Genomic DNA, 13,045 nt, shown 5'->3' with positions numbered 1-13,045 from the left:
CAACCATTAATGCTTACAAACAAGGTATTTATTGTTACGTCAGATTACATTAAAAGTTCCCCCAGATGGAGACTCCACAATATCTTGGGACAAAGGTTTTTCATGGCATACGGCGTCGTTAGGCAGATTTGTCAGCATTATACACTTATTCTGGGACTAAGTTTTCCACTGCCACTAACTGTGCAAATTCATCCACAAACTTCGTTGCAGCTTTGTGATGAGTAGTTAATGTAATGAACAACCATAGGTTGTTAGTTGGCTTTGATCAACTCTTGTTGTTATTGTTGTTTTACTGTTATTGTCAAGGCAGCCAGCTCACTCTGCGTCAGTCCCAGTCAGGCAGCTGATTCATACACTCTCTCTCGCCCTGTACATATTACTGTTGGTTGTTTAATAGAGAATTGGAGTTTTGATAGATTCTTTTAATATGACCTTACACTACCAGCTTCCAAGTCAGCACTATGCTTTTCATTGCACTCACTGTATACTGAAATTCCATGTTTCCACTTAAACTTGTGTAACCATCCTTGCGAATATTCACAGTCATAATTTAGCTTTAGTTCTCTATGAAAAAACTTTGGCCTGCTCGATAAACATCTCCCCAAAACTTTTACACCCTCATTACATGGGAGCTGAAACCACTTTTAAGTGGACTGTCTAATTCTGTACTCCTGGCACCTTTCAAAGTTTTCTGAAACTTTAAACTTTTCTGGCTTTCATTGTCAGCAAAAAATTGAAAATAAATTAACAGGACTGTTGATTAGCTCGGCTGCATTATAAACAGATTGTGGCATCTTAGTGCTGCTAACAGCACTGCCCTGGTGGCAGATTCAAAACATACCAGACCACAGAGCACCAGATTAGGGAGGTACAACCTGTAGTGTAAAATGATGTTTGAAGATTTTGTATTGATATAGATTACATAAGAAATTCCTCACTTGCTTTTTGAAGCTTTTGTAAATAGTGATATAGAGTATATGCATAATTCATCACTTAATTGCATGATTTTGTTTACCTAAATAAGATACTTTGCTGTTCCCTCTGCTGCAATATAGAGGCATATGGGGTGAACCTCTGTCCACATGTGTATACAATATCTCTTGCAAGGTTCATAGGGTCAAGTGTCATGATCACAAAGTCTTTTGTACTACAGTGCAACTGAATTGCTGTGTAACAACTGAATGTGTTGTTATGAGCCAATTGTTTACCAAAGAAAGTATAAAAAGTCTTATTTTGATTGCTTCAAGGTTTGGGGACATGAGATCAAGATCATGAGGTTTTGTGTACTGAAATACTACTGAATGCCTGTGTATATGATATCTCATGACTGGAGGACTAGACCAGACTTTTACAGTGTGTACATTTTTGGGCTTGTGAAGTTGGATTGGTCACTGTTCAAGGTTGCAAGACTTCTGAAGATATTCACTTATTGCATGCTGTACCACCAAATTTTCATGTTCTTAATTTTCACTAGATTATCGGATATGAACCTGAGCTGTACCAGAGGTACAGGTGAAATTACTGCTCAGTCTTCTAAGATGGCTCTTCCTCCATTTATTTATTAATCAGAATGTAATCAAAAGCCAGCCATCTCATGTATCCTCCAGTGATGTTGGTGCTCTCTTTATTTTGGCCTCTTCTTTTGTGAGCTGTCTGCATGTGGGTCTGCCCCCAAGGCTTGGAACCCAAGGCATTCTGCTGGCTGCTGCTTCCCATGGTTTGTGTGTGGAGACTGACCACTTAAGAATTTACCTTTGATACATTTACTTCTTTAACAGCTTATTTATTTATTTATTTTATTTATATTTATTTTGCTTTGTCACTCTCCCGCATTTGTGAGGTAGCGCAAGGAAACAGACGAAAGAAATGGCCCAACCCACCCCAATACACATGTATATACATACATGTCCACACACGCAAATATACATACCTATACATCTCAATGTACACATATATATACACACACAGACACATACCTATATACCCTTGCACACAATTCACACTGTCTGCCTTTATTCATTCCCATCGCCACCTCGCCACACATGGAATACCATCCCCCTCCCCCCTCATGTGTGCGAGGTACCGCTAGGAAAAGACAACAAAGGCCCCATTCGTTCACACTCAGTCTCCAGCTGTCATGCAATAATGCCCGAAACCACAGCTCCCTTTCCACATCCAGGCCCCACACAACTTTCCATGGTTTACCCCAGACGCTTCACATGCCCTGATTCAATCCACTGACAGCACGTCAACCCCAGTATACCACATCGATCCAATTCACTCTTATTTCTTGCCTGCCTTTCACCCTCCTGCATGTTCAGGCCCCGATCATTCAAAATCTTTTTCACTCCATCTTTCCACCTCCAATTTGGTCTCCCACTTCTCCTCGTTCCCTCCACCTCCGACGCATATATCCTCTTGGTCAATCTTTCCTCACTCATTCTCTCCATGTGCCCAAACCATTCAAAACACCCTCTTCTGCTCTCTCAACCATGCTCTTTTTATTTCCACACATCTCTCTCACCCTTACATTACTTACTCGATCAAACCACCTCACACCACACATTGTCCTCAAAACATCTCATTTCCAGCACATCCACCCTCCTGCGCACAACTCTATCCATAGCCCATGCCTCGCAACCATGTAACATTGTTGGAACCACTATTCCTTCAAACATACCCATTTTTGCTATCCGACATAATGTTCTCGACTTCCACACAGTCTTCAAGGCTCCCAGGATTTTCACCCCCTCCCCCACCCTATGATTCACTTCCCCTTCCATGGTTCCATCCGCTGCCAGATCCACTCCCAGATATCTAAAACACTTTACTTCTTCCAGTTTTTCTCCATTCAAACTTACCTCCCAAGTGACTTTACCCTCAACCCTACTGTACCTAATAACCTTGCTCTTATTCACATTTATTAACTTTCTTCTTTCACACACTTTACCAAACTCAGTCACCAAGCTTCTGCAGTTTCTCACATGAATCAGCCACCAGCGCTGTATCATCAGCGAACAACAACTGACTCACTTCCCAAGCTCTCTCATCCACAACAGACTTCATACTTGCCCCTCTTTCCAAAACTCTTGCATTCACCTCCCTAACAACCCCATCCATAAACAAATTAAACAACCAGACATGGTTAACAGCTAAGCTTGGGAATTCTCTTTCTCCTTTTGTCTTTCCTTCCTCGTATAGCCTTTCTGCCTTTAATAGTCAAGTTTCTAAACTCACATGGAGCCCACTTGTATTTAAAGTTTCTTTTTCCTTTCACCTTATTTTTTTCACCCTTGATGGGCTCTGACTGGGGCATATTTTGCTCATGCCATGTCAGTCTCTATAAAAAAAAAAGTTCTTCACTTTTGTTCTTCACTACTTTAAGTTTTCAAGGTCGTGTGTCTGTGGTTAAGGCCAGGATGTCTTTATATTGGAAGATGATGTGTGGAGACTGGGTCAATATATGTGGAACTGTGCCATACCACTGGTACGGAGGTTTACTTTTGAAAATGGTTTCGTATTGGGGATCCAAAGTTATCTGTTCTTGTGCACTAAAATGCAGCTGATTTTTATGCACTCTCTGTGGACATGATGAGTGGATGTTTATGAGATCTGAACCATGGCTACTACAGAGTCCTTGTGGAATGGCGATGTAACACAAGGCTATGTGAACTGAATTGCCACTGCGTGCTTGTACAGCCAATATCTTTTGAGTTGATATAGAATGTTACCAAACATTTACCATAATTATCACAATTATTTCTTTTTTCATGAATGTAATTTCCTGCATTAGCAAGGTCAGAACTTTATCTGATTTGTTTTCAGAGGTCATTGTTTGTCATGTGTAATTAACATTTGGGATGATTCCCACAACAGATATTGGTGCCTGTTGTAGATGGACTTCCAAATAATTGTAGTCCTAATTTTTCTGTCCTGGGGGGTTTCAAGGATCCCATGCATGCTTTACTGACTAAAGGCATGTATAGAGGCCACTTGTCACACCTAGAAATATCAAGTATCAACGAGGCTTATTTACCCAGAGATAACCTTGGTGGGAAGAAGATATCTTGCACCAACTAGGGTCCTGGCTTAATTCACAGTCAGAAAATAATTATATACATGATTCAGATGGCAAAGCCTGCTGTCATACTTATACATGTCAGTGACCATAAGGAGTGATATTAAATATAGTAGAGGAAGACAATCTCCAAGCACAGGAATTTCGTGTGAAGGAAGATCACATGCTGGACTGCTAGGTACACTCATGGATTGAAAGGCAGCAGTTCATAAAGAATTAAAGTCTGAGTAGTTTGCCAAAGTTTAAATAGATATGTGTTGCTGTGGATAAATGACTAGTATGTTCGTTTTCTTATATTATTTCAAATAGTGCTAAGAACGTGTCATCTGTGGGAGACTACTTTTTAGAAATGACATCTTAAATCTGTTATATGCTGGTAAATGGTTATGTTCACAGTTTTTGGAGACTTAGCTAATGGATCTTTACCAAACTTGTCACATGCACCTTATAATGTTCTTTATTTCTGTTATGGAGGTCAGGGGTTGAAGGTCATAATAAGATGACATTTATTAGGGGATTACAAAACTCCATGCTTGAGGCATAAGTGTCTTAATGACATTTCATATGCTTTATCTTCTGCAGAAACCTTCCCTTAGTTGTTGGTAGATAGCATCTTCATTCATTGAACTTTGTTGATTGAGCAATTTTTGGCATGTGTTGCATGGCAGATGACTAGGAATTGCTTTATTGGTCATAATCCATCCATTCATCTGTTGTTGGAAGGTGCATTTGACTGGAACTGAAAGGGTCAGAACAAATCCATCTTACTTTGTACTTCAGTTGATTTCCAACATTCAGATTTTTTTTAATTGTATGAGGCCCCTTACTTGGATTTTGCTCAAGTTATGTCCTTTTTTAAAGTTTAACCAGAAGATTAATCTGATTCACAATTTGGAAATTCCACCTTAGTCTGTGGAACTTCATATAGATTTTATTGGTACTTTCTGAACTGTATTTCCTCCCATTCTTAATTCATTCCCAATGATAGTGCTACAGTTTAGGCAACACAAATGTTCCAAGTAACACCTTTGTTTGAACATCAGTGTTATTTTGGTAAACTTTGTCTTAAACTTTCCCTGTAAGAAGTGACCTCCTGAAATGAACAGTCAAGAGCTGTATTATCATTTATCCATCACCTTTCTAGCATGACAAACCAATAAGGATTACTTTGTCACATGATATCCATCCATCTGTTGTTGGGAGTTCCACCTTGGATTAGTAACTGACAAGGGTCATGTCATGTGTCAGAATATATTTTCTCCAGTAAGTTTCTAGCTTCTAGAGAATTAGTTGGCACAAACTCTTTAATATAACTTGAATTTTCATGAGACATGTCCATTTTAGAAAGTTTAGTGTGGAGGTAGTAGTTGGTCGGCAGTGAACGACCAGTGAGGTATATTACCAGTACTACTCACCAGGGTATCAGGAGGGTTAGTGAAAACTGCATAGTGAGCCTGCCTTTCATTGGTTGTCAAATTTCACTCCTCTGACCCAGGAAGCTGACTTTTTTTTGTCATGCGTGTGGACTGCTGGCATTCTGTCCCCAAACATATGATCTCGCCTTCTCACACATAACAATTGACAACACTCAGCTCATTCTGAGTGACTCTAGATTATTCTGTTGTAAGTGCTATGGGCTAACCCTGCCTTTTGGCAAAATGGTTGAAGCACTAGATAAAAGTAGTAAGTAGAAGTATTAGGTAGAAACATTAAGAAGTTGTAGGTTGGAGCATTAGGTAGTAGTAGTAGTCAGAGAGAACATTTGGAAGGAGCCTCTGCAAACGCTGCCTTAGATTTTTCCTCTGCCAGTGGTAAGGCACTGAAGGTAAGAAGTGGCACTGGAGTTCACTAGTTAAGGAGAGTTTTCATGGCTACCCTCCTTGAGCGAGTTTCAGAAGACAACAGGCATCAGAGATATAGATAGCTAGATGGATACATAGATAATATAGAAGTTAACCTGACTCATAACTTCAAGAATGGCTGTGAAATGTGTTAAAGATGTTATTATTTTCCAAACAGTATCCCTGACATTTTTACTTCACTCTTGGTTGCCTTGTTGCAGTGTAGGCTACACAGTAGTTCCATGGAACCCCTACTGATTTATATTACTATGTTTATCTGTATCTGATACCTTTTCCCACTGGGAACTCCCATTGAGGGGGTGGTCATGGTAAAAGAGTCTTCACTTATCCCTCTCCTTATATGCATCTCTCACATGCACCATTCTGGGCATTCTCCAACCATTTCCCTCCCAATACTACACTCAGTTTCTCATGTCAAAGGGGATCTTTCAACCACACTAACCCTTTTGATTTTACTGTCATATGCTCTCCGTATAAACTCCTTTTCTTGCATTCTTTCCACGTGCCCAAACCACCCTAAGTCTACCATTACACAATTCATTTTCCTTGCATTCCCTGCTATACACTTCCTCATTTCTTTTTTCATTGTCTAACCCTAATGCATGGTCCTCTCCTATAGTAATTTCCACAGCCTGGATTCTTGACCTCTGACTCATTTCATGTCTTATGTTTTGGCTACATAGGTCAGGGTCAGTAGTGCTATGCTCTTCTTTAATCCTTTTTTTCACTTACATATTTACAGCTCTGTCCTTCATTATTATATTAAGGGACCCAATGACTTCTACCTTGTACTAATCTCTCCTCCATATCACCAGACTTATCCTAGGTAGGTCCTAAATACTTAGATTCTATCACCTCTTCTATTAATAGTTTAGTACACTTTCTGTTCTCGTTCTGTAGGGCATTGCAAAGTCTGTACTTTTACTCTGTTTCCTTTTAAACACTGTTGCATTACTTTTATTTTCCTTGTAAAGTTATGTAAATCTTTCAATGACTGCTTAGTTTTAATCTTTATTATTTAGAAAGGAATATGTATGTAAACATTTTTGTCTTGTGCAAATAAGATATGGTTAGAACTTTTTAGTTGTATTGTTCTTCCAGACCTTAGAACTTTTTAGCAAAGGAAGAATTTTGCTTTAGTTTGTTAAGTTTAATATATTATACATGGAATTACCCTGCAAGGTCTGAGATGATTATAAAGAAATGTCAAATATTTTGTTGATTTGGAATTAATGTTGTATTATTTCTTTTTATATTTAGGTTGGAAGTCTCGTGACATGGTACCAAAGCTTGTTGAAGATTACTTGAATAAGAAGTTGATGTTGGACGAGTTTGTAACATATACAAAGCCATTGGGAGAAATTAATGAAGCCTTTGACTTGATGCATCAAGGCAAAGCTCTTCGATCCATTGTACAAATGGAGTGACACCTGTTGTGAAGTTGCTGTTTTTTTTTAATGCATCACAGGATTCACCCTGAAGTCCATAAGAAATAGTAGCCAAGAGTCTTTTCGGCTGTAGCCATTTTCCAAGGAGAGAATATTCAGGGGAAGAAGTATCAGGGAATATATATTGATTAAAAGATATTCACATGGTTGTATATCAATGTATAGTATCTTCATTCATTGTCCAGTAGAAAAGCTGAAGAGGGTGTGCTAAAATGGTTTCGACATATGGAGAGAATGGGTGAGGAGAGGTTTATAAAGAGGATACATGTGTCAGAAATGGAGGGGACAAGGAGAAGAGGGAGACCAAATTAGAAATAGAAATGAAAACGCACTTGCTCTTGATAAAGTATAAACGATTTTGAAATAAAATGTCAGACATACAAAGATAATATGAAAGAAGAATTTTTTTTACAGTAAAGCATAGTAATTAAAGATTTTTTTGTAAAACTGTAAAACAAAATAATTATGGATGAATAACTATCAGTGTATCCAAAGGGTGTACTGATGAGGTCATTGTAAGGAGGGTAAGCCTTGGATACTTATATTTTGGGAGTAACCTCCCATTCTCTCTCTCTCTCTCTCTCTCTCTCTCTCTCTCTCTCTCTCTCTCTACGTACATAGGGTTATGGTGATTATCTTTTTGTACTGTACGGGGAGAGTTTTATACTCTTGAACACACTGTAGTATCTTTTAAGCTCTCGAATTTATGTATGCTGTCTGTGTTAACCATGTTCTAAGTCAATCTGTTCCATTCATCTATCTCTTATATTGTAAAAGTATTTTCTTACAGCCATATTTACAAAGTTCTTACTTTCATGTTGCATCCTCTGGTGCTCTGTCAATACATCTCTCAAGAACTATCTACATCTATCCCTTAAGAAATTAAAAAGTTGTTTTCAGGTTGCACCTCAGGCTTTTTTCCACCAGGATGGGTAGATTAAAGCCTACAGTCTTTCCCGGTAGCTTATCTTGCTCTCTTCTGGTGCAGTATTCTTGTGTCTGACATGATTCAGATGCTGCCTTTAATGTAATATATTTTATGCATGTTCTTTTAGGTTGATATTTTATGGAAATCACTAGTTATAACTACAATATTCCAAAGTATTTTTTCAATTAGTTTTTTAAGGTGATTTTGATAGTTCATTTTATTTTATGTAAGTAGAACTGGGCAACTTGGTTATTCATGCATTTATACACAAAATATGTAACATTTAGTACCCATTTAATCAAGAATTAAAAGTAAGTAAGCACTTATGAAATGATAAATCATGCTGATGGTGTAGTATCATTTAAGTTGTATGACATTCTAGTTAAGTAATGACTAAATAGCTCTTTGCTTTGTCTTTTAATGTTGATAGGATGAAAAATTGCATCTTTTTCTTTCATAGTTGATCACCATTTCCTCCGTTAGCAAGGTAGTGCCAGGAACAGTTAAAGGAAGGCCACATATGGAGGGAAATTGTTAAAGAATAATGCTTAGTGAACTGGTGGTAAGCTATTGGTAACAGCAACAACCTTAAGGAAATGCATTGTTTTAAATCAAGAGCACCAAAAGGACAGTGTAATGGAATTTATCATAGTTCATATTTGGAATCTTGACGAATTTGTCCATCAGTACTGCTTCGTAGACTTGTAAGATTGTTATTCACTGCAGGATATTTTTGTCTGAATGTTCAGTTGAAAATTGGGAATTAAGGATTCACAAATTCATAAATCCCTTGTGTTGCAAAACTTATCTGATTGGAAATGCAGCACTGATCATGATAGTATGATTAAGAAGACTAATGAATAAATTTGATGCTTAAGAAATACTCTCATTTTGGAAGTAGGTGTAATTAATGATCAACCTTCATGTGAAGGCTGTTCCATATATGTGGAAGTCTCATTCTGTAACAATGGGTAAACTTGTCAAAAAGTCAGTTATTAGGGTAAAACCATTATCTTCGATAAAGTAGATCAAAGTACCGTATGAAATACTGCAAAACAGTAGTCAGCAAAGTTATATGCTTTTATTTTCTGCAAAGTTGTCGTTAAGGTCTTATTAAATCCTTTTGAATATTGCAGCTTGTTTTATTCACCAGTGTCCTGTTGGCATTCTGCTTTCACTTCTGGAATGATCAGCGCTGGATGCAAGATCATCACAGACCATTCCTTCTTTGTACCATCTTTGTACCTTGTGTTGGCTATGATTCTCAAATTGTAGTTGTCTGTTTCTTGCCTTGCTATATAGGCAGCACCATCCAGTGTTCCTTTCCATATTCCTCAAACAATCCAGTTTTATACCCTAATGCCATTTGTAAGTCATGTTATAACCATTGCTTATGCTGTGTGCTAGTGTACCAAAGACCAGTGGTTGGTAGCATGAAGTAATTTTTAGTCATACATATCTGCCAATTCCCGGGTCAGTGAGGTAGTGCTCAAGAAAAGATGACGAAGCCTTACAAGGGAAAACTACTCACTTGGCCCCCTTCTCTGTTCCTTCTCTTAGAAAAATAACCCTTTTAGTCGCCTTCTATAACACGCAGGAAATGTATGGAAAACATTCTTAATCCCCAACCCCCAGATATAAGCATGAGGTAATATAGGATATATTTAACCACTTGTCTCCCGAAACAGTCCTTTTCTGCTGGTCTCTCAGATTGAAAACTCTGCTTCCATTTCTACAGTCATCCAGAAAATGATCAATTATGGGGAGACGTTTTTAAATGGTATGATTATTGAATGCATGAATGAAGGTATTATGACTGTGATGAAAGATATGCTTCCCTGTCTTAAGAAAAATATGTGGTTCAAGAAGAGTAAAATACGAGTTTGGTTTCGGAAGATTATCTTAAAATGCGTATTCCAAGAATACCAGATGTTTGAAAAAAATGCATAGTGTACTATTTCAAAGAAAAAGCCTATTGTGTAAGTGACAATATTGATAAGGGTGGGAAAGTAGAAGAATTGGTATGTACTTTACAAATTATTTTACTTTCCCACCCTTATCAATATTGTCACTTTTGTTTCCTGTATGATTTTGTATAAGTTGGAAATGTTTCTTGTATGATTTGTATGTCCATTAAAAGCTGGAAATCAAATTTTGATTAAATGTCATTTTACATTAAATAATCCCCAAAACGGTCCTGTAATGATAGCATCAGAATATTAGGTTTAGTTTGGACGACTGATTTGAATGTATAATATTTATTATTTGCTTCATCACTGTCTCCTGCATTGGCAAGGTAGCACAAGGAAACACACGAAAGAAATGACCCAACCCACCCACATACTCATGTATATACATACATGTGAACACACGCAAATATACATACCTACACATCTCAACGTATACATATATATACACACACACACACTTTATGATGACAGAGTGGCAGATATAGGGTGTTTTGGTCGAAGTGGTGTGCAAAGTGAGAGGGTTAGGGAAAATGGTTTGGTAAACAGGGAAGAGGTACTAAAAGCTTTGCGGAAGATGAAAGCCGGCAAGGCAGCAGGTTTGGATGGTATTGCAGTGGAATTTATTAAAAAAGGGGGTGACTGTATTGTTGACTGGTTGGTAAGGTTATTTAATGTATGTATGACTCATGGTGAGGTGCCTGAGGATTGGCGGAATGCGTGCATAGTGCCATTGTACAAAGGCAAAGGGGATAAGAGTGAGTGCTCAAATTACAGAGGTATAAGTTTGTTGAGTATTCCTGGTAAATTATATGGGAGGGTATTGATTGAGAGGGTGAAGGCATGTACAGAGCATCAGATTGGGGAAGAGCACTGTGGTTTCAGAAGTGGTAGAGGATGTGTGGATCAGGTGTTTGCTTTGAAGAATGTATGTGAGAAATACTTAGAAAAGCAAATGGATTTGTATGTAGCATTTATGGATCTGGAGAAGGCATATGATAGAGTTGATAGAGATGCTCTGTGGAAGGTATTAAGAATATATGGTGTGGGAGGAAAGTTGTTAGAAGCAGTGAAAAGTTTTTATCGAGGATGTAAGGCATGTGTACGTGTAGGAAGAGAGGAAAGTGATTGGTTCTCAGTGAATGTAGGTTTGCGGCAGGGGTGTGTGATGTCTCCATGGTTGTTTAATTTGTTTATGGATGGGGTTGTTAGGGAGGTGAATGCAAGAGTTTTGGAAAGAGGGGCAAGTATGCAGTCTGTTGTGGATGAGAGAGCTGTGGGAAGTGAGTCAGTTATTGTTCGCTGATGATACAGCGCTGGTGGCTGATTTGGGTGAGAAACTGCAGAAGCTGGTGACTGAGTTTGGTAAAGTGTGTGAAAGAAGAAAGTTAAGAGTAAATGTGAATAAGAGCAAGGTTATTAGGTACAGTAGGGTTGAGGGTCAAGTCAATTGGGAGGTGAGTTTGAATGGAGAAAAAGTGGAGGAAGTAAAGTGTTTTAGATATCTGGGAGTGGATCTGGTAGAGGATGGAACCATGGAAGCAGAAGTGAATCATAGCGTGGGGGAGGGGGCGAAAATTCTGGGAGCTTTGAAGAATGTTTGGAAGTCGAGAACATTATCTCGGAAAGCAAAAATGGGTATGTTTGAAGTAATAGTGGTTCCAACAATGTTGTATGTTTGCGAGGCATGGGCTATGGATAGAGTTGTGCGCAGGAGGGTGGATGTGCTGGAAATGAGATGTTTGAGGACAATATGTGGTGTGAGGTGGTTTGATCGAGTAAGTAATAATAGGGTAAGAGATGTGTGGTAATAAAAAGAGTGTCGTTGAGAGAGCAGAAGAGGGTGTTTTAAAATGGTTTGGGCACATGGAGAGAATGAGTGAGGAAAGATTGACCAAGAGGATATATGTGTCAGAGGTGGAGGGAACAAGGAGAAGTGGGAGACCAAAGTGGAGGTGGAAAGAGGGAGTGAAAAAGGTTTTGAGTGATCAGGGCCTGAACATGCAGGAGGGTGAAAGGCGTGCAAGGAATAGAGTGAATCGGAACGATGTGGTATACCGGGGTCAACGTGCTGTCAATGGATTAAACCAGGGCATGTGAAACTTCTGGGGTAAACCATGGAAAGTTCTGTGGGGCCTGGATGTGGAAAGCGAGCTGTGGTTTTGGTGCATTATTACATGACAGCTAGAGACTGAGTGTGAACGAATGGGGACTTTGTTGTCTTTTCCTAGCGCTACCTCGCACACATGATGGGGGAGGGGATTTTTATTTCGTGTGGCGAGGTGGCGATGGGAATGAATAAAGGCAAACTATGAATTATGTACATGTGTATATATGTATATATCTGTGTGTTTATATATGTATACGTTGAGATGTATAGGTATGTATATTAGCGTGTGTGGACGTGTATGTATATACATGTGTATGGGGGTGGGTTGGGCCCATTTTTTCATATGTCCCCTTGCGCTACCTCGCTAACACGGGAGACAGCGACAAAGCAAAATAAATAAATAGATAAATGAATAAATAGATAAATATATATATATATATATATATATATATGTGGGTGGGTTGGGCCATTCTTTCGTCTGTTTCCTTGCACTACCTCGCTAACGCGGGAGACGGCGACGGGGCAAAGTGAATAAATAGATGAATATATATAGGGGAGAAAGAATACTTCCCACATATTCCCTGCATGTCGTAGAAGGCGACTAAAAGGGAAGGGAGCGGGGGGCTGGAAATCCTCCCCTCATTTTTTTTTA

General features: G+C 38.7%; 1 protein-coding gene across 1 annotated transcript in view; it reads left to right on the top strand.

Moving 5' to 3' along the window:
* The window catches only part of Fdh (alcohol dehydrogenase class-3 Fdh), a 56,648-nt gene extending 47,200 nt beyond the window's left edge, over positions 1-9,448 (top strand). Inside the window, 1 exon segment of the mRNA XM_071659281.1 lies at positions 7,201-9,448. Coding sequence (XP_071515382.1) covers positions 7,201-7,367 — 167 coding nt within the window. The 3' untranslated portion in view covers positions 7,368-9,448.
* The last annotated feature ends 3,597 nt before the right edge of the window (positions 9,449-13,045 follow it).

The sequence above is a fragment of the Panulirus ornatus genome, chromosome 68 (genome assembly GCF_036320965.1).
Source record: "Panulirus ornatus isolate Po-2019 chromosome 68, ASM3632096v1, whole genome shotgun sequence".
In the NCBI taxonomy this organism is placed as follows: Eukaryota; Metazoa; Arthropoda; class Malacostraca; order Decapoda; family Palinuridae; genus Panulirus; species Panulirus ornatus.
This window is presented reverse-complemented; position numbering and strand designations above follow the sequence as displayed.